Genomic DNA, 21,944 nt, shown 5'->3' with positions numbered 1-21,944 from the left:
AAAATTCCCAATCACCAAAATGGAAAACAACGCAAAAATTATATGGTAGTATTGAAATCGCGAGATGTGATTACGTGTATGTATAGTAGGAGCGTTTATTTAATACCTAGGCGGTGCCGAAGAGGGCGCTTTCTTTTCAATAGATAAGATAAGAGTTTGCTTATTGATTGGGCCTTCTTTTTTTTTTAGTAGGTTATTTTACGACGCTTTATCAACATCTTTGGTTATTTAGCGTCTGAATGAGATGAAGGTGATAATGCCGGTGAAATGAGTCCGGGGTCCAGCACCGAAAGTTACCCAGCATTTGCTCATATTGGGTTGAGGGAAAACCCCGGAAAAAACCTCAACCAGGTAACTTGCCCCGACCAGGAATCGAACCCGGGCCACCTGGTTTCGCAGCCAGACGCGCTGACCGTTACTCCACAGGTGTGGACATTGGGCCTTCTTAGATGCCGCTCCATTCACAAGAAGCGGTAACATAGGTCTACCAATGATGCGTTCTCATATCTATTCCATGAGGAGTAAAAACCAATGTTGTATCTGGAGTTGAGTGATGATATGATATATGATATGATAAGATAGATATGCTATGAGATGATATGATATGATATATTTCGTCACAGCACTTCTTTACATGTAATGGTGTACCTCACATTTCTGTATCCGGTGCCACCATTAACATATTATTACAATAACACATTATTTGCAGTACACGTCTACACAAATACTCCCAATTACACTATGTACCTTTTTTTGTTATTTGGTCAAAACTCCCCTTCAGTATTTCTCCTACATTTCATTTGCTATTCTCTATTTGTTCCTTAATCCTAATATATCTAATATTCTATACTACTTTCACACCCCCCTTTATCCTCTAACTACTATTCACTAAAATCTCAATTTCAAATTATCTCTATAAATTATCATATTGCTCAGCACCCGTACATTTAATTATTTGTCCTATTTGTTCTTTGACCTTTTCTCCTATCTTTCTCTTGTATTCATTTACTGTTCCAACGTTCAAATGTTAGTACTAATTTTATGCTGTCACTTGTTCACTTCTCTTAACCCTTTCTCACTATTTTCTCTCATTCCTATTTGCGCTCACTTTCACTTTCTCACTATTCTGCTTACACTTAATCCATTGTCACTATTCTAACTTCCTATAAATAGCCTCCTTATATTTTATTCTACACGTCTGCTTATACACTTTCTCTCTCCCCTATACTTCTCGATCTTTTCCTGTTTCCCTTTATTTGCACTTTTTGATCACATCCACATTTTTTTAAACGTATCAAATATCTCTGCTATATCCTTTATTTCTTATCCTATTCCACTTTTATTTTTCCCCCCACGCTTTCACTTTCACTTACTAGATTTCCACTTACAAGTTGAGTGATGACAAAGAAGTTAGTAATTTTAATTTCAATTTTAATTCAAAGTAATCTTATAGCTTAAAATGTATTAACTGCGGAGCAATGTATTGTTGTCGGTATAAAAGTAACTGTAACAAGGAATAATATCTTTTGGCAACGATAATGTGGCAACACTGCTTGACATTACAAGTACTGGTTCGTGCAAAAAAATATATATCAAATACAACGCCTTCCGCCTGGATATTAACCCATAGAAGCCGGAAGACGTATACCACTATTGCACGCAAATGTCTAACTCAACCGGGGTTCGTAGGCTATAGCAGCATAATAGGGTAAATTCGTGTTGGGTTTGTTGGTCGAGCGGTTTAAGGCGCACAAGATATATCCGGCCAACATATAGTGTCAAAGATCGCAGGTTCGCGTCCCGGCCACTGCAGTCAATTAAGTCTGTGGTAAAGGATGGGGAGGGCACATGTAAAATAATCGGTATAATAGTACGCATGAAAGCTAACGGGGTTTCTGTTGACTGCAGTTAAAATGATTTTGCTCCTTTTTTTTTTAAGGAAAAAAAAAACATTACAAAAAATGTCATTGTTTTAATCACGTGCAATGTCCTTACTGTTATATAAAATTAAAGAGTATCAACGTATTTTATATGTAACATACAATCTATAACAATATTATATCACGTCAGACAATTTCTTTTTTATCTAATTATTTGTTATTATTTTGCTCCTGTTTTTAGATTGTTTTACCATAATACTAGTTGGCCACTATAATGGACGCAAGGCCGGTTATACAGGGACATCATTTTATTTTTACTAACATTTCTAATATTAACCTGGCTATACCTTTGGCATAAAGGTTGTGAACCGGAAACACCCCTTCCACTGGAGTTCAATGATACTGGCGTAAGATACAAACAAATCACTTTACTAGGTATAGAAGGGATGAAAAGTAGTTCATCCATTTACGTAAAGTAGGAAATATCGCAATTTTGAGTTTGATAATTTTCATTAGGTTTTTCTTTAATCAAAATACAGTAAAATATTAACAATAAGTGTTTTTACTCTCGAACTGAGCTGTCCGTTCGGATGTATTCATTATGCAGCGCATATTATACTATCTATAGCACATTAGCGTACAATATAGAGAATGAAGTTAAATTGAAAAATAATCATAATATTGATATTTAAACACATATTTGAAAATGATGGCCGTTCATTTCTATACAGGTTTCAATTCTTTTTTGCATATTATCGCACTATATACAGTACTATTGTACCTAATTCCAATTACCAGTTTCGTCTTTCGTACTACTAACTCATGTTGAAATAATTCTGTACCTACTCTATAAAAGAGTACCTTACGTACAGTATATTCAATCTTCACTTCTGTCCGATCCGAAAAGATAAAATTATTCAGACATGCTATTTATTATCCGTTCAAGTGGTTTTGTCGAGAGTCGTAGAAAGGAGGGAAATCACGTGACAGTTAATTACTTAACGAGGCCTTTTTATTTAAGTTATTTTAAACAGTTGTATAATATTACGTAGACGTCCAATTCCTAACAGAAATTAATGTTTTCAGAAAAGAGCTAAGACAGCCCAGCCACAAAGGGACGGGCAGAAGTGGGTAGGGGAAACCGGGCTGCAACATAGGCAAACGGACGACAGTACCTGTGCGAGAATATGATTCAATATTGAAAGCGAACATATTTCTGGAACGTACTATACTCACTAACTCAGTACTGTTTGTGTTTACTAAGACCGTAAGGCGACTTTGACTGTATACGCTTGGTTCTGTGTGGAGATAGGTTGCAAGTTCACTAGTAGAGGGGGTGGGAGTGAAGTACATTAAAAAAACTCAGGTACAATAAAAATTTAAGTAAAAATAAAATGATGTCCCTGTACAACTGAGGCGTTACCTGGAATAACAACTTGACGTGCGTTACGTCGATTTTACGTTTCCAGCATATATTAAATCTTTAATAACATCTCCCTGCTGACAAAATATTATTTCTCTGCCCTCCAGGAACATATTATGTATGTTGTTCTGCGCAATGTTATAGAAGATCTAAAATGTTAGATGCTCTGCATCTCAAATTCAAGATTTTAATTAAATGTCAATGACGACACCAATATGGAGAAGGCCCAATGTGTGTCGTGGTATGCTGAGTGTAAATCACCAACAACAGTTCAGCGATAATTCCGCCGGAATATGGAAGAAATCCTCCATAATTAGATGGGTCATAAATTTTCAACAGACTGATAGGGTTAAGGACTTGCCACGGAGTGGACGACCAGTTGCGACTCAACAAACTGTCGACAATGTGCAAATTGCATTTCAGCGCAGCCCTCAGAAGTAGATCCGTCGTGTTTCACGGGAACTGCATAAATCCAAATCAACCGTCCATAAGGTCCTTTCCGTCCCCTCGCGTATGTGGTACCTAAGAGGTTACGTCCATTTTCGGTTTTTCCCCTTTAAAATTTTCTACAGTTCTTTCAGTGGAACAGCGTAACCCCGGAGTGAGACAAGTTGCCAACAGGCTTGGAGCTCACATATTTAGTTTATTTCAGCCCCGAACCACTTGCAAGGACGCGTTTTGCGTACCTTTTAAATTTCTCCTCCCATTTCACCTCTTCAAATCAATTCAATTCAATTCAATTCATAAGGTCCTCCACAAGAGACTACATCTTCAAGCCTATAAATTGCAATTTACCCACATTGTCGACAGTTTGAGTCACAACTTGTTGTCCACTACGTGACAAGTGCTTAACACTACCAGTCTGTTGAAAGTTTGTGATCTATCTCATTATGGTGGATTTTGATGGAGGATTTCTTCCACATTGCCGAGGACATTGTCGCTGAATGGTTATTGGTGATTTACACTCAGCATACCACCACACACACTGGGCCTTCTCCACTGGTGTCGTCATTGTCGTTCAATTGAAACAGTTGTCGTCAGCACTCGCTGAAATGGGTAGAGTGCATGGAGGGTAAGGAACTCTGCTCCGTCGTGCACAAGGGATAGAGAGACAGCATATCCGCCAGCAGCGACGATTGCACGCTAGAACAATGTCTTGTCCACGAGTAAGAGACGCTAGCCCGAGCGTGCAGTGTTTTGATGACCGCTGAATTAAAATTTACAAAAAGAATGGAAACAAAACTTTGAGAGATGTAGAAGATGTTGCAAAAAAACCGTATTGCTCTATGCCATATGGTTTCTGAGCAATGATTAATTACAATGGTAATGGAACTTTATGGACACGGTGTACTTCGTAAAGTGAAAAAGCAAAACGATGAGGATGGAAAGAGGAGGGAGATGAAAATATAACGTGAAGAAGTCGAAAGAAAAATGAGTGAGACAGAAAAGGAGACTGACAGATTACACAAATAGCAAGAACTTGGTCATATAAGGTGAAAAAATAAGGCGATAATGGATAGAAGAAAGGAGGAAAACGATAAGAAGCATAGATGGAAAGAGATGAGAAGGCTATTAAATGAGGCGACTCACAAGAAGTTGCAATCATATATGGCGAAGGAAAACAAGGATGAATACCAAGTGTGTCTACGAAGTTTAATGAAAACCAATTTAATTGGTTCAGCAGATATTAGAGGTGGGAGGGGAGGGGGGCCGACAGTAAAGCTGTTTGCCTTTTAAGGCAGGTTGCCTAATTGCGGAGCGCTGTGTTTTATCAAATGTATATCACTAGCAGCCCGCAGTTAGAGCTGCTTAATATTCAGGCAGATGCAGGTGAGGAGGCGCCACCACTCGTCTCTTATCTCTGAGGAGAGCCAAACTAGTCCACAGCATCTTCTTCCATCCCGGGTAAAGTCAACACAAGTGCCTTTCTTTACAGCCTTTATATCACAACTCTGTGCTGTTGTATGGGTGCCAGGTTGCCTACGACTGAGAATAAGAGAAAGCTCTCGACTTTGATAAATAGATGTTTACAAAATAAGGCAACAATTTACATTTACACAGTAGAAGCAGCGGCCAGAATACTGAGGTTTCTCGCCGGAGATGCCGAGTTTAAATTTCGACGAGTCAATGAGGAATTTATACTAGAAACAGTAACGGGTTTCTCGCGGTATTCTCGTTTCTACAGTCACTTGTCATCAAATGTAAAATTAAATGTATTATTATACATAGACTTATTATGGTAAGACACCGTTTCTGTTTCCGGTGAATATATTCTTAATCTTCCAAAAAGTATAATAAAGTATAATTGTTAAAATAATTACAACAACAAAAAATCTCCTTTTAATTCTATCTAAACGCATGTCCTCTAGCCTTCATTGTATCTTCCACCTCATCTCTCCAACGTCTTCTCAGTCGTTCTCTTTTTTTAAGTACTGTTCTCCAACCAGGAGACCAAGCGTGAAAGGAATGTGCTTACTATTGCGTCATCTATTGGAGAGAAGTGGATAGATAATATTATCTTTATAACGTCAGTTTAAAAACCATGCGCTCTCCTGCATTTGTTATTTCCTGTATGGAGAGATTAAAAGACCAGGAGATTAACTGTGATCTAATTTTGTAACTAGGGTAGTTTAAACATGTGTGTATCAATGTTATTGTTTGTGCTGTGAGAGCGAGCCAATAGATATACGAGTACCCACGTGTGTGAACTTATGACATCAACATTCATTCACAGCATTACCCCGCTGCCTTTCATCCCGCAGAGACTTTCTCGTGGTTGGAGCATAGTAGGTTATTTTACGACACTGTATCAACATCTTAGGTGACTTAGTTATTTAGCGTCTGAAAGAGATGGTGATAATGCTGGTGAAATGAGTCCGAGGTCCAGCACCGAAAGTTACCCAGCATTTGCTGAAACTGGGTTGAGGGAAATCCCCGGAAAAACCTCAACCAGGTAACTTGCCCCGGCCGGGATTCGAACCCGGACCACCTGGTTTCGCGGCCAGACACGCTATCCGTTACTCCACAGGTGTGGACTCGTCCTCTTTTTTTGGCTTCAAGTGGTACCTCTGATCACATATAACAGATTGGTCACCTCCATGTTAAAAACGATAACATGTAGAAGAGAACAACCACCAGGATCGTCACTGTCGATTAGTAACGACCGCTGGAAGTACAGTTGCTCCATGTAATTCAAATGAGAGCTGTAGTGTGACTTCTACTGTCGCTAGATGGAAGCATAGTGAAATTGATAACAGTTGTTACCTTCAAAGCCCATAAGAGTGATGAATCTGTTATATGTGATCTGTGGTGGTACCCATTCTAGAACTTTCCTACGCCACATATATCCTCATTCATCCTACTCGTGTGTCCGAACTATCTAAGCCTAGGCCTAATCATCTTTATTTCCATTATTCCAATAACTGTGTTTTCCAAATTATCCATTCTAATGTCCTCATTTCTTATTTTCTCTAATACAGCGTCTCCTCAGACAATCAATCTACTTAACAAGTAACGTGCTCCTAATTCTATCCCACATGTCATATCCATATAATCCTGTATGTTCTGAAGAATACATGTCTCTTCTTTGTTGTCATAATTTTTTGTCGCACCATGTACCACTCATTTTCTAATTTAGATGCTCTTTTCTTAATAATTCTCTGTAACTATTTAATTTTTACTATTTCTTTCTTTATTAAATATCACTCCTAAATACTTGCATTTGTCCACCCCCTTACGTAAAATTAAAGAAACGGTTAAAGTCGTACTCCCGTTGTGATACGTACCGCGATCTCATAATCAAAAGCAGGCATGGTCATGGATGTGCACGCACGCACGCACGCACACACACACACACACAAACAATACTTGGTTTGAGGATTTTATTTTCCGTGATTTTTTAGTGTGAGAATACGCCACTGAACTGAAGGCGTGACTCGAACCCCCACTGTGGCCTGTATGAGAGTTACAGCTGAGATGTAGCAGTTTTGTGTAACGCAGCTGATGTAATAAAGTGCTACTGTTTATTTAGAACTTTATCATATTAGTCTAACTGGTCTAAAAATAAACTTACGTAACTTCATTCAGAAAGGTTAAAGACCTCGTATCTGCATTTGTGAGAAAGACAGAGTACCTGGTTGAGTGTGTACTTCTTCCAATACTGAGAGAGAGAGAGAGAGAGAGAGAGAGAGAGAGAGAGAGAGAGAGAGAGAGAGAGAGAAGTGAGAAGGGGGAGGGAAAATGAGGGGAGAGGGAGAGGAAGAGAGAGAGAGAGAGAGAGAGAGAGACGATGTGAGTAATTTAGTGAGTGAGGGAATGAATAACTAAAGGTACAAAAAATAGTAAATAGTGACTGAGGAATTTGGTCATTAAATAATGATTTAGTTAGTGAATGACTAAGGTGTAAAGAAAGAAAGAGAGAAAGAAACATTCCAAAATCGTCATATTAAAAATGTTAGCCTCATTTCACAATTGCATATTCAAATGAATCGATATTCTATCTTCAAAATTAAATCGATTCCTGTAAAGTCAGAGATTTAAAATGCTGAAAAAATAAAAAGTACAACAATTAAATATTCGACAACCGCAGTACAACTAATTTCACAATCAATTCAACTGGTGAACCGAAATACGACGCTGTTATTTCCGGCGTGACTCCGCCTCTTTGCTTACGTCTTAGGAAGTGAAGGCTCTATAAAGTCTAGGTAGGTAGTATCGTTCGTCATTTTTGTTCTTTCGTTGCCGAGCTATCATGCGAGGAATCTATTTGCCACACCGTTAAACATTATCATTTCGTAGCTCCTATGATAATAAATCAAACGCACTGTAATTCAGCAAATAATTGAGCGGCAAATAACGTCTTCGCGTGCTTTCTGCGAACGCCAACGAAAGAGCCAAAATGGCGGGCGATTATATTAAGTATTTATCGAGCCTTAAGAAATGAATAACGTCTCCATAAGCGAATCACAAGACCCACACGTTTAAATGTAGCCGACCTGCAACGCGATTGGCTGCCGGAAATTAGAGCGACGGGACTATATCTCCAAATATAAGTAGAAGAAAAATAGAGATACGAACATTCGCAAAATGAAAATGACAATAATTAAACCTTCCAAAATCATGAATATATACTTTCTTGATCATAGCAGTGAACCTGCTAAAGACTCGTATATACCAAACCTACGACTATGTAAAGCAATGCCAAGTTTACGTGTACAGCTTCATTCGTTGCTATGCGACAGAAATACTCAAAACATTTGAAGTAACATTTCACAGTTAATGCACGTCCAACTGTTTAGCTCCTACATGTCTACAGGGAGTGTTTACAAAATTTCGGCTTTGTAAGACGAGAGCAACGATGGATGTTCCCACAGAGCTGGAATCTGTTTTGTATACTAATGGAAAGTTTCATTCAAGGCCTGTGAGTTACTGGATGCTGGTAACAATAGAAAGTGCAGAAATATTGCTTGAATCTCGGATGCAGAAATGTCTTCTACAGCAGGTCTATGTGACGTCCGGCACGTTGCAGATATATTCGACCTTGTGTGATTGTTCTTTGGGCGTAGGCAGACCGCTTCTCTACATTAAAAGGTACGATTCCTTCCTTGATAAATGACATAAGAGACATACTGCAAACCGTGAAATTTTAATGTATAAATAAGTTAAATCGTTGCGGTAATTCTCTGTGTTAAAAGTGGTTAACATCACATTCAATGTCTGCGGTTTCAAACCCAGACTCGCAAGACAAGTATAATCAGCATGGCCTTCATAGTAAAGGAAATAAAGCCGTGACTCTGCCAGTTCCCAGGTTCAAATACAGCTCAGGGTGTAATTACTAACTCTAGGCAAGCGTGTTAAAACTATTATACGGTAGCGTGCGAAAAGCGTTTTAACACTGATTTTCAACCGTTTGCGACAAGTGCCAATTGTTTCCCATCAGATGCCACACGGCAGCAATCGAAACCGATCAATAAAATGATTCAAACAATGCCAGAGCTAGTTTGAAAAACGACTGTTTTGGTTAAAAATGTGCACAAATTAAATAAAATGCTTCAACAATTATTTTACTGATAACTCTATGAAAGAATTAAAAAATTAGCGGGCACTCGCATTATTATGGGGATCTCTCTATCAGCAGTCCAATGCGCTACCACAGACGTATAGCACCACCTACTTTTAATGTAATACGGTTTCAATATTACGTGAGGAAGAATACAGCATTGGAGAAGCCGGAGGAATTGTCTCTTTATCAACACGGACGAACGGATGCGTAAAATTATTTTACGCCCGGCCTTCGGTCTCGTTTTGCAAACATCCCTACCAAAAATGTTACTTTTAATACAGTATCGTAAATAACTAATTCTCTATTTCCCTCCCACGCCAAAATTTGTAGATAGCGCAATGGAACCTTTTAGTCTTAGTGTGCGTGAATTCGCCTCACACACCACTTGCAATCCATACCTTAATAACAAGACCTTTGCGGTGGCTATATGGTCAGATCTTCAGCCTGTCACGTAGGCGGTCCAGGTTCAACTCCCAGTCACGTCTACGAAAAATCCATAGTGACACTTATGGCAGACAAGGTCGCAGTTGGGGTTTTTCTCGGGGTTCTCCCGTTTCTCAGTAGTAACCTACATCATTCCGTCAACATCTCTCCATTTCGTAATCATTCCATAGCATTCCCCGAACGCTGGCGGCTGGCGATGCACGGAGAGAGCTAGCCTAGGGACGAGTGGGGTTACCTGCTCGAAACCTGGGTACGCAGCGAACCTTAGTGTAGTCAGCCGGTGTGGGTTTTGCAATGGACCCAGCTTGAGAATTAGCGTAATAGATCTTGGAACGTCGTAGTACTGGGTAGTAGTGTCTCCTTCCCGAAATTCCATTCCATTCCAACATAACACAAGCAAAAATTAGGTAGGGATTAAAAAAAATTGAAGAAAAAGGTGAGAAAGATGGATTCCATCATGCGATCTTTCCATTACTGTACCTTTCCCGCTCTCAAGCTCTGAGTTACAGAAGCTTCTTGCCAAAAACGGGAAGAAAACATATACACGGGAGGATCGAAAAGTAACGCACAACTTTTTTGGCAACATATTTAATAGGTAAGCAAAACGAAATAATGCACAAGCAATCTACAGGTTTTGCCTATTTTTCGACATGGGAACCAAGTCTCTCGAAACATTTCTCCCATCGTGACACCAGATTCAGTACACCTCGTTTATAAAACTCCGTTTTCTGAGCGTATAGCCACCAGCACAAGATTGGCTTCACATCTTTCTCCAAACCGAAGCGTTCGCCTCCTAGGAATTTCTTCATTGTCCGAAGAGGTGAAAGTCAGATGGTGTGAAGTCTGGACTGTAGGGTGGGTGATTCTCGCCTCAGTGCTCTGACATTGAGCGTATTCCGAATCTCACCGGTGAGCAATCTGATGGCATCACGGTGTTCCGAATTCCACCGATGAGGTCAGTGATGCTCCACCGGTGCCATCAACTTGCAGAGGTGGTGGCAGTCTCCATCAGCCGCCATCAGTGAATCTGATTGGTTCTTGTATAGGGCGGGAATTAGCAGACGAATAACATCGTTCACTGTTGTGTCATGGCGGTGTGTTCTGCTTTAGTTCTGATGTATTGTTTGTAATGAGCACAACGTAAAAACAATATGTTAATGGCTTATGAGCGAACATGTCAACGGACCAGTTATTACTACCGGTTCAAGAAATAAATTGTTTATGCTCTCTTTTCTTTGAACGAGATGGGAGTAAGAAAATTTCGCAAAATTTTGCTAGCGTAGCACAGACAACAACTTGTACAGTCGCCATGACAGCAATCGATCCTTCCAGCAGTTTTGTTCCTTATTTCGCTGCAACGTGACGTCATTGATGCCACTGGACCGGTGAGATTCGGAATACTCTGATTGGGTGGTGTTGCAGCGGTCACTGGTCAGCCGGAACATGCTTCATCAGTAAGATTTACTCGGCCCTCTTCGAAGAACCTGCAGCACCTGGAGATGTTGCTACGGTCTAGACAATCAGCACAATACACTTCCAACATTTCCCTTTGGATTTCACCCGGACTTTTTCGTTTTACCCACAAACAACTGACTACACCTGACTCCTCTTCACAAATAGACGATGCTAGCAAACCCGCCATCTTTTCTCAGTAGTCATCACTTATTCTGCGAGGATGATACCTTATCGAGCCATTGTTGTCTGCAGTACAAGATTCAAACTTACTATATACCGACTTTGAACATCCTAACCAAAATAGTATTCCGTAAAATTTCCGATCCTCTCTCGTATTAATGAAAGAGCCGATGGACAGCAAGTTACAATGTAAGATATTACATAATCACACGAGACAAGATTACTTAAACCTAACCGTACAAAGGAATGAGTAAGAAGCAGTGTCACTAGAATACGTTATTTTTTGTAACTATTGGTGACGATGCAAACGTAGACACGAGACTTGGGTTTAGAGTTCAATGATTTGATAATGGACTGTTGAACGATGCTTTAAGCTGGATGTGCAGGAGATTTGTTCATGAGTTGAATGATAAGTGATTGTTCATGGAAGACCTTCTATGAAAGACATTCTTAATTAACAACTGCAAGTGCGTATTGTATTCTTGAGCGAGACGTGTCAAGGTGTGTGTACACTTCTGTACATGTGATTAAGCAATACAGTGAAGCTAAGGTAACGTCACATCTAAACTACAGAGGCTATTTACAACTACCTTTCTTTATTTAACATATCTTTGTCTTTTGGGAGTGTTATTATGATTTGCTTTTAATATTGATTTAATACTGAACTACGACCTAACAAACACACCAGCGTGTGAAGCTCACATCACGGAAAGACGAACAAAAAGCAGCGACTGTAAATCCAGACTACTAACACCCGCCATGAATTAAAACGAATGGAAGCACAACGGCAAGTTTTCAAAAGGTCTGCAGCCCACTGCTTTCACCAGACTCTGTGGCCAAAGAGGATATCATAAGGCATCGGTCCAAAGCTCCTGTACTCTGTGTGGACGGCTCTGCCAACAGTTTCACTTATCTGTCTGCCAAGCATGGACCAACAAACATTTTAAGCAGATGGAAAAAACCTTGCATGACCATTCTATATTCTGCACATGTTAGATCATTATGTACACAATGGATTTAATAAATATAAAAAGTCAGTAAATATATAGGTTATTTTTAACCGAACATTAGAAAATAATTCGAAGTTAAGGCCCATTCACAATGAAAATTAAACATAACCGTAACATAAACACAGAAGTTTGCGCCCAGACTACCAAATGGGATTATTCACAATGATTCACATAAGCATTGACATAAACATTACCATAAGACGTTAACATGAAAGTTTGCAAACTCCAAACTTTCATGCTTATGCTTACGTGATTTGCAAACAGAACACAATCGTGGAGCGCTGAAGTATACGACAGAATATGAGGAAATGGCGTCGTTGTTATGTTTCTATGGTTACCAAGTATGTTTGCTGTTATGTTTATGTTCCCATCGTGAGTGATGGTATGACTTGTTGATTTTACTGTAACGTTAAGTTAACGCTTACGTTATGTTTAATTTTCATTGTGAATGAGCCTTTAGTTAATGCATATACTATGTTGTATACAATTGAGGGGTGCTATGCAATAACAAGGTATGTACACATACCGTATACCGTATAGTCGCCACTAATAGAAATACACGTATGATTTCATTACGATCAGTAAACGTTACAAATGCAAAATATTAATCTACACATTAAGAAAATTACCTAATGAGCATATATACAAATAACACACCGTTGAAAGAATACATGAAACAAATTTCTATATTGCTCTCCTTCAGCCGCGTTGTTTACTTTATCAGAATTAAATGATACAGACATATATAGGCCTAATAATTCATCAACGTTCATAGAATTGTTCTTAAACTTATTTTATTCATCGGTATTCTTTGGATACAGATCCCAAAATCATAATGATAAAATAAAAGCAGCAAAGAAGCAAACGCTGTCTACCTTTAGACAAATGTAACGCCGTACATATGCATTCTCGACTACGTATTTTATGCATATAATTGCCTGACGTTCTTTGTAATCCGTGGGAGTTTGTACAAACAATTAATTTACACCTTGTATATTAATGAAGCATCTTGTGCGGGCCTCTGGAAAAAGAACTAAGAAAGAGACTTGTGAAGTACTTTGTGTGGAGTGTAGCACTGTATGGGGCAGAAACATGGACATTACGATGAAGTGAAGAGAAACAACTAGATTCATTTGATATGTGGGTATGGAGAAGAATGGAGCGTGTGAAATGGACGGACAGAAGAAGAAACGAAGCTGTGTTGGAAAGAGTGGATGAAGAAAGAATGATGCTGAAACTGATCAGGAAGAGAAAAAAGAATTGGTTGGGTCACTGACTGAGAAGAAACAGCCCACCAAAAGATGTACTGAAAGGAATGGTGAACGGGAGAAGAGTTCGGTGCAGAAGAAAAGATATGAGATGATAGACGACATTAAGATGCAGGAATCATATGCGGAGAATAAGAAGAAGGCAGAAAATAGGAAAAATTTGAGAAAGTTGGATCTGCAGTGAAAGATCTGCCCTTGGGCAGAACACTATGAAATAGTGAATGAATGGATATTAATGAACCGCAATTCTGTACAAGTTTTTATGCTCGACCATGCCGAAATGTAGTAATTATACACCTGGTAGCAGCCCTTTAATGGACCTCATTAAAGTACACCTATTCATTAAAGTTCAGGTTTCCCACCAATCAGAAAGCAATATGAAAGCGCAAGTATCGATTATTCTCGGATATGCAATCGAAAGACAACTAGCGAAACGTCACGGAGGCTGGAAATCCAATACTGTCGCAGAAGGTTATGTTCTGTTACCACTAATTAGCGTTAATTGTAAATAATATTCAAATAAATTCAATTTGTCATCTCGTTTTTCAATGTCTAATCAATTTCCAGGTTATATCAAGATTAATGTTCATTTTACTCTCTAGATTATATCAAGGTCAATGATATTTGTTCCTCGGAAAAAAAAAATCAATCCTTTCGCGTCTGCGCACATCTCACAATTTACGAGATTGCACAAGGTCACTTCCGCTCCCCACTCAGATAAGAATAATATGAATACTTATGAATAATTTCAAGTTAGAAATATGGTCGAGCATAAAAAGTCGTATGAAACTTGCCTATAATGGTAATTAAGACGCTCGAATGAAAACTATGAAACTCGCTTGCGCTCGTTTCATAAACATACTCGCGTCTTAATTAACATTATAGGCTCGTTGCATAATGTACTATTATTGATTGATACTGAATGAGTAATTTGTTACAGAGGAGAGTATGGAATACTGTAAGAAAATCTACCACAAATGACACGCCTCCTTTAGCGACTAAGCTTAGGTCCTGCCCTGCCTTCAGAGACGGTAAGAAGATAGGACGGTGGAGCAATAGTGTAATGGAAATGACAGAGGAGTATTAGACGTTTGAAGAAATCCCAATGCCACTGTGTTCACTATGAAATTTCCGAGAATTGAACGTCAGTTCCTTTGTTGCGAAGCAGTTTACTGAGAGAGCTGCAACAAGTCTTAGTAAAATGAAAGTACCCGAATGAAAAAGAATGAAAATGACTCGACATAATTTTTGGAATTGTTGCGGTAAGAGACGAACACGCCCCGACACGTGATCGAACTAGGATCCCCCACCAGCCACATACCTGTTGCACCTGTTGTCGACCCTTCTCAAGGCTGTTGCGGAGTCTATTACTGGACCGGATTTTAATACTCCTTACTCATCGCATTTTAGACTGACTCAAAATGAGCAAGAACTTCTCGGAAATATTAGCACTTCTATAACGAATTGAATGCATCAGAAATTCTGGCTACGCAAGGATACAAGCAGCAACAAAACACGTAGGGCCATATTCATAGACATTTTTAGCATGGGCTTCCGGTGGATGATCAATGAACTAACGTTTTTCGTATTCATAAACCAGTGTTAGCGATATGATACGATATGAATCCTGTACAAGTAACCAGTCGATAGCCCGGTCTAGTTTAGCACGCTCCTAGCGCGGGTTAGAGAATGTCTATGCATAGCACCCGTAGGTACTAGCGTCGTGCATTACAGACGCTATGTTCGGTTCAAGGTTGTCGAGTATGGTGAAGTTCGATATTCGCCGATGTTCGCTCTGCAGAAATGGGTTCTATAATGTTTGTTAGGCCTTGTTATGAAAATATCCGTTGTCCTTCACTTCCACCTTTTCATGTTTTAACTGATTAAGGATTTTAGCACAGATCTTGCGATTACTTTTTCATATGAAGAGTTGCGGGAAAAACGATGAATGTCACAGTTTTCTTAAGGTTGATGTCATTATCCAATTCAATGGATCACTGCGAAATTTAATGTTGTTCTTATGAAAAATGATAAAAAGGAGAATTATCACCACGAATACAGTAATCCTTTCCTTTATTTTCTATAGAAACAGCACTACATCTTGCAGTTATAGACTCAATTAGATCATTATGTAATCCTTAATAGAAATGTGACATTCATCGTTTTTCCCGCGAACTCTTCATATGGAATAAGATGAAGTTTGTAATGTCTTAGTTGCATCTCTCATGTTGGAACATTGCAGGACACTAGTAGGTACAGATATGGAATTAAAATTGGAGGAGTCTTGATGGGAGGCCACCTGTATGTAGGCAACAATTTCGCACGACTATCTACAAATAGCTTATGTTCAGTGGCTCTTGTTTATTGCTCATGTCTTGTGTGTTGTGTAAGCGAAACTTTCTACAATAAGGGAACTCCAAATTTTATTTCTGTATCTGTACATTCCGTTTCCTTGTCGAAACTAGTTATACTATAGTGTACTTGGATCAGTGTTATCCTCCCTTTGCTTCTTTTTTTCTCTTTCCTTCCTTTATTGTTTACCTATTTTAAGTAGGTTATTTTACGACGCTTTATCAACATCTTAGGTTATTTAGCGTCTGAATGAGATGAAGGTGATAATGCCGGTGAAATGAGTCCGGGGTCCAGCACCGGAAGTTACCCAGCATTTGCTCTTATTGGGTTGAGGGAAAACCCCGGAAAAAACCTCAACCAAGTAACGTGCCCCGACCGGGAATCCAACCCGAGCCACCTGGTTTCGCGGCCAGACGCGCTAACCGTTACTTCACAGATGTGGACTATTTACCTATTACTCTTGTTCTTTTTATTATTAAGTTTCCATCTTACATATCAATCAATCCATACACGGTGTTTATGAAATGTCGTCTGAAAAAATAACAATATGTAATTAAGAAGATCAAGTTATGTAAATTCAGTACAGAAACCTACTTTCTAACCACTAATTTTATCCCCCTGGTCAAATGGGGTACAACTTGTTTAAACACGTCGTTGTACACACATTAAAGCAATGATTTACTGCAAAGGTCTCCATTAAAATATTTGGAGTGAAGCATGTGATGCAAACTTGAATAGGTCTATGAGTATGTTAATCAACGTAAACATGTTGGGCCGTATTCATAGACATTCTTAGCGCGGGCTTCCGGTGAATGATCAGCGAACTAACATACATGTCATGAGTCGCATGAAGGTAGAGCCCCATGCATTTTTTGACCTCGCCTCTATAAAGAGGTGGTGTGGTCGGCACCACGCTCCGACCGCTTTTTACCTCAAGAAGAGCTGTGGGGAGCTGACGAAAAGCCTCTGCGAGGTGTATTTTAATTATGTGCGGGGAGGTATTGATGAATGGAACACCGCTCTTCCTAGAACTGACCGGAGATGAAATACTTCGTTATGAGTCTCATGGCACTAAATAGATGACATCAGTCACCACATGATGTTTAGTTATACTGTGGCTGAAAATATCAGGTAGTTTGTATCGGTGTGTTGTATAAATTGAAACTGTTGGTTTATATTTTTAAAGTTGATCGAATGTTTCACGTTGGTTAGTTACTGTAATGTAGTTAGTAGTGTGTCATTATGTCGTCTTCTGCGAGCAAGAGTGGCGTTACGCTGGCTGTTGCCTGCGTGTAGGATTGGCAATACTCCACATTGGCTGTTCTCGTGAGTTCCCCACAGCACTCAATTTGATAGGAGACTGAGTTAACCTCGGGGCCGTTCTGGAAGTTTGGTCACAAGAAAATCCCGTCCCCACCCGGGATCGAACCCCGGGTCTTTCAGACCGTAGCCAACTGCTGTACGAACTGAAGTATACGGCCGCATATTTACTATAACAAATTAATATTAACTCAGTATTGTCAAATACAACAGACTACCAAGTTAAGGAAAAAAAGTTGCGTTCTATCATCTGATCAGGAGCAAAGTATTTTTTTTTTCCATTCACCACAATGAAAAAACATACGGCAAGCCTCTTCCTCATGTCTCAGATAAAGTGATAACAAAACTATACTTCAGTGTTCTCCATCAGCAATGCGTTGCCAAGCCATTTCATCATAATAACTTACTGTATCTGGCATTCGCAGGTTTTTTAAAGAGAAATAAAATCCTTAACATGACTTCCTACAGGAGGGAAGTGAAGCTGTGGATCGGAGACTTACAGTACGTCAGGCAAAAGAACCCTACTCCCGTTACAGGCATGGGGGCATGGCGATAAAAGATCCATATATTCGTCACCTCTGCTTTAGAACGAGGTTGTGTGGTCAACACCACGCTCTGACCGCTACTCCTGAGAAAGGCCCGGTATTGCTCGATCTGACATGGAGCTGAGTGGACAGTTTTGACAAGAAAAATGCCTCCACAACACGGAATGCGAGCTGTCACTTTACAGTCCGTAGCCAGTTGCTCTATCATGTGAGCTACCCGGTTGCCACTTTCTGCGTATAAAGGATTGACAAAATTCGTTGGCCATTTCTCCCCCCACGTTTAACTCCGACGCTGAATAACCTCTACAGGTGAAAACGTCATTAAATAAAATACTATTTCTATTACTATTATCATAGTGATTTTCTGAATTGTGGGACTTCTGCCTGATAGACTGTATTGGTTTATTTTATTATATAACATTATAAGCACCAAAGCTTAATACAAAATTTATTTTTCATACCAAGAGCAAATACTGAATCCCACAAAAATTTCCCAATTTTCCAAATGTTATAATTATACAATACATTACATCCTCATCCGAATGATGATATTTTCAATATGAATTTCTCTAAATACAGAATTACATATCATATTTTACAGAATATGTTGTTAGTTAATTTGAAGCTATTTTCACACCTTATTTCAATTTCTCTTTTTTCTATTTTCTTTCAGTTTTTAGTAAGAATATTTTCGTTTCCTTTTCCTTGTTTATATTTTACAAATTACTTTGTCAGTTTTGAACACTAATTAGGTTTTGCCTGTTATGTTCAATAATAAATAAATAAATAAATACATAAATATGAAGCAGTGATTTTCAACCTGGGAGCACTTTATGGGGGGCACGAACAACGTTAAAAAATAATAATAATAATAATATTATTATTATTATTATTATTATTATTATTATTATTTTAAGTTCTATGAAAATTTAAACATCCGACTATCTTGCGTTAAATAATACCATAATTAAATTATTTTCTTTTTAAATTGATATTATCCACAAAGTTTTCTTCTTGCCTAACAAAGGCAACATTTTGCTTTCGTTAGAACAAAATAAAAGAGAGAAGAAAAATTAATTTGTCTTCTTTTCGTTCATTGTTGATATCAATTAAATAACTGTCGAGCTCCGTAGATACATACATACATACATACATACATACATACATACATACATACATACATACATACATACATACATACATTCTATCTCTGAGTGTTCAATTGTCTTAACTCGAAATTGCTCGTGGATAGCCTAGTTCAAAACGGATTTAAAAAATACCCTTTACGATTACTTGTCCAGGGGGCAGTACCAAAAGTAATGTGAAGGATGAGCTTCATCATCCAAAAGATTGAGAAACACTACTCTCCACCTGGCCTGAGGTGCAGAATATAGAACACAAATATGTGAAATTTGATTTTAAAAACACATATTGTTTGTTGTTTCTTGTGAAGTTTGTGTCATATGTGTTAAAATGTCACATAAGCGCAAACGATTGGCATAATTAAATGGAAAATTGTGAGCATCAATGTCTACGAAAACGAGAAGCTTAGTGCTAAATGTGGTCGTGCGGTTTGCTGTCGGAAAAACACAGATCAGGGGCATAAAAAATATAACTTACAACCGTGGTTGACAATGAAGAATAACTTGCTGTTGACGCACTTTTCCCAACATACTTGGCTTAGAATTGAAAGTTTAACATTTTAATGATCTTGTCGTTCTCACAGCAACAACAATAATAATTGTGTCAATAAAATAAAGTGCTTACCAATTTCATATGACATGTAAGTAATATTGTATGCAATAAGTGAACACCGTGCAGATTTTATTACCTACTAAAATAACCAGAAAAACAATTTATTTGATAAATTAATAATGCACATTTATGTACTGCACTATTTTTTTTTGTATTGTGTAGCCATTTCTGGACAGCGGACATTTTTACGTTGTATATGGGTAACTTACGGTTCCCACTGCTGTCCGTTAGAGAGAAGTTATATTGCACTACAAAACTCCACTTAAATTGTTACGAACGTAAACGAATGAATTCATTATGGCGTCACGTGTAACTATTAACTAACAATAATTATGTGTTTAAAATACAAGAACATTTATGATTTATAAATTAATAATAATAATAATAATAATAATAATAATAATAATAATAATAATCCGTGGCGCTACAGCCCGTGGAGGGCCTAGACCGACCAGCCGGCTGCTGGCCTCACGCCCACATGACGAAGCAGAGGTGAACGATCATCCAACCAGAATGGTGGTATCGTGTGGTTAGCACGATGATCCTCCCAGCCGTTATAGCTGGCATTCGCAACCGGATTTCGCTACCTATCGTAGCTACCCAAGTGCATCACGATGCTGGGTTGGCACCGGTCCCATACACTGGCCGAAATTTCATGAGAAAATTTCTTCCCCCATGAGGACTCGAACCAGCGCGCATTCCGTAACGCGAGTCCTAGGCAGGATACCTTAGACCACGACGCCACGGCGCGGGACATAAATTATTATTAGTCCATACTTAATGAAACAGACGTTTATCACATACTGTAACAAATGAAATGATGGAAGTAAAAAAGTCGCAGATTACTGAACTTTACAATGCAATCGCTGTGACATTCATAACAATAAACCAACTCACCTAAGCTCAGCATGTTTTCAACAGAGACGAGATGAACTTCAGAATCGAAAGAATCGTACTTTTCTTCAAATCCTCCAGAATTTTGGTTACCACCGCGCGATATGTCATCGAAAACACTATCCTGTTGGGTTTCCATTGTTGTTGAGTTCAAGTCAATGTTCAGAATGCTTGACGACGTTCAATAGAAAAGGCTTTACCGCACAAAAAACACTATGTGAAAAACCGTAATGCTTGCTTAGCTTCTGTGTCGGTGTATACCTCCAAGAATTATATGACCCTGTAGTTCTGCTGTAAATGTGTGGTCAGAGTTATAAAAAAGTTTTACGTCCGGATGATGAAAATTTTTTTATTAGAAGACCTTTATATAACTTTATATTTCCTAATCAAATAAACGAGGTTGATAAAACCTGTCACACGTAAGTAGTTTATAGCAATTAAAATAATTTTCTATTGACATTTATTTAAAAGGGGAAATTTTTATACGCTTACTTCTTACAAACAAAAGAAATCCAAGAAAAAAAAGAAAAATTGCTTTAAAGGTAAAGGTAAAAATAAAAATAAATAAATCTGAGTAATGATTTTTCTACGCGATAACTGAGAACTGATCACAACACGTATATGACAAAAAAAAAAAGCAACTTTAAAAGGAAGCACTTATTTCTTCACGACACTGCGAATTCACAAGATGCCGGCACCACTTCATTCAGCGATCTGGCCGCGTGGGTAGATCACGAGCACTACGATCTGTCTTCCTCAACTCTGTGACAATCGCGCACTGCAGGACAGCTGCAATGTCAGTGTTTTCCGCGACTCCGCGCGATTAAGCAATGAGGTGGCTCGCAGAGGAAGAACATTGTGGTTTCGATACCAGAGGAGGTGACGTCATCGCATCGACGCTTCTTGCAAGCATACGCGAATTCCTCCTACCAACTAAAATCCTCTAGTTCCAAGGCATTACGTTTCTATTAACGACATATTACATGCAATTATCATCACCAGTGACGTGTTAATAGACTACATATATTTTGTCATATAACCTTCAAGGGTGTAATGTATGAATAACCCATGACGTCATATTCGTGACGTTTCTCATATTACAAAGAAGAGGTGAGATGATGATACGGCAACATTGGAACAATGTAAATGACAATTATAGATAAAAAAAGATCGGAAAAGACAGCATCTCAGCTGATTATACGAAGTAATGTCGGACGAAAATTCAATTATTGCAAATGCCGCCGTTGTTATTTTAGGCAGTTTAACAAAATGGAAGTTAAGAAATAACAGGCGATAATGGCTGATGCCATAATTCGAAAGTCGCGGTTGATATAAAAAGCAGTGACTTGCTTAACTA

The 21,944-nt window shown here is 38.6% G+C and overlaps 1 protein-coding gene across 6 annotated transcripts in view; it reads right to left on the bottom strand.

The window, feature by feature from the left end:
- Pax (Paxillin) overlaps positions 1–21,944 on the bottom strand; it is a 266,633-nt gene that overhangs the window by 105,526 nt on the left and 139,163 nt on the right. For 2 of the 6 annotated variants that reach the window (XM_069846897.1, XM_069846902.1), the window contains exon 1: positions 20,591–21,389. The exons of the other annotated variants lie outside the window; for them this stretch is intronic. In XM_069846897.1, the coding sequence (XP_069702998.1) occupies positions 20,591–20,726 (136 nt within the window). In that variant the 5' untranslated portion in view covers positions 20,727–21,389. Of the gene's footprint in view, positions 1–20,590; positions 21,390–21,944 lie in introns of those variants that run through there. 6 annotated transcript variants of the gene reach the window in all.

This window comes from Periplaneta americana, chromosome 15 (genome assembly GCF_040183065.1).
Source record: "Periplaneta americana isolate PAMFEO1 chromosome 15, P.americana_PAMFEO1_priV1, whole genome shotgun sequence".
Lineage (NCBI taxonomy): Eukaryota > Metazoa > Arthropoda > Insecta > Blattodea > Blattidae > Periplaneta > Periplaneta americana.
Note: the sequence above shows the minus strand (reverse complement) of the source record. Positions and strands in the feature narration are given on the sequence as shown.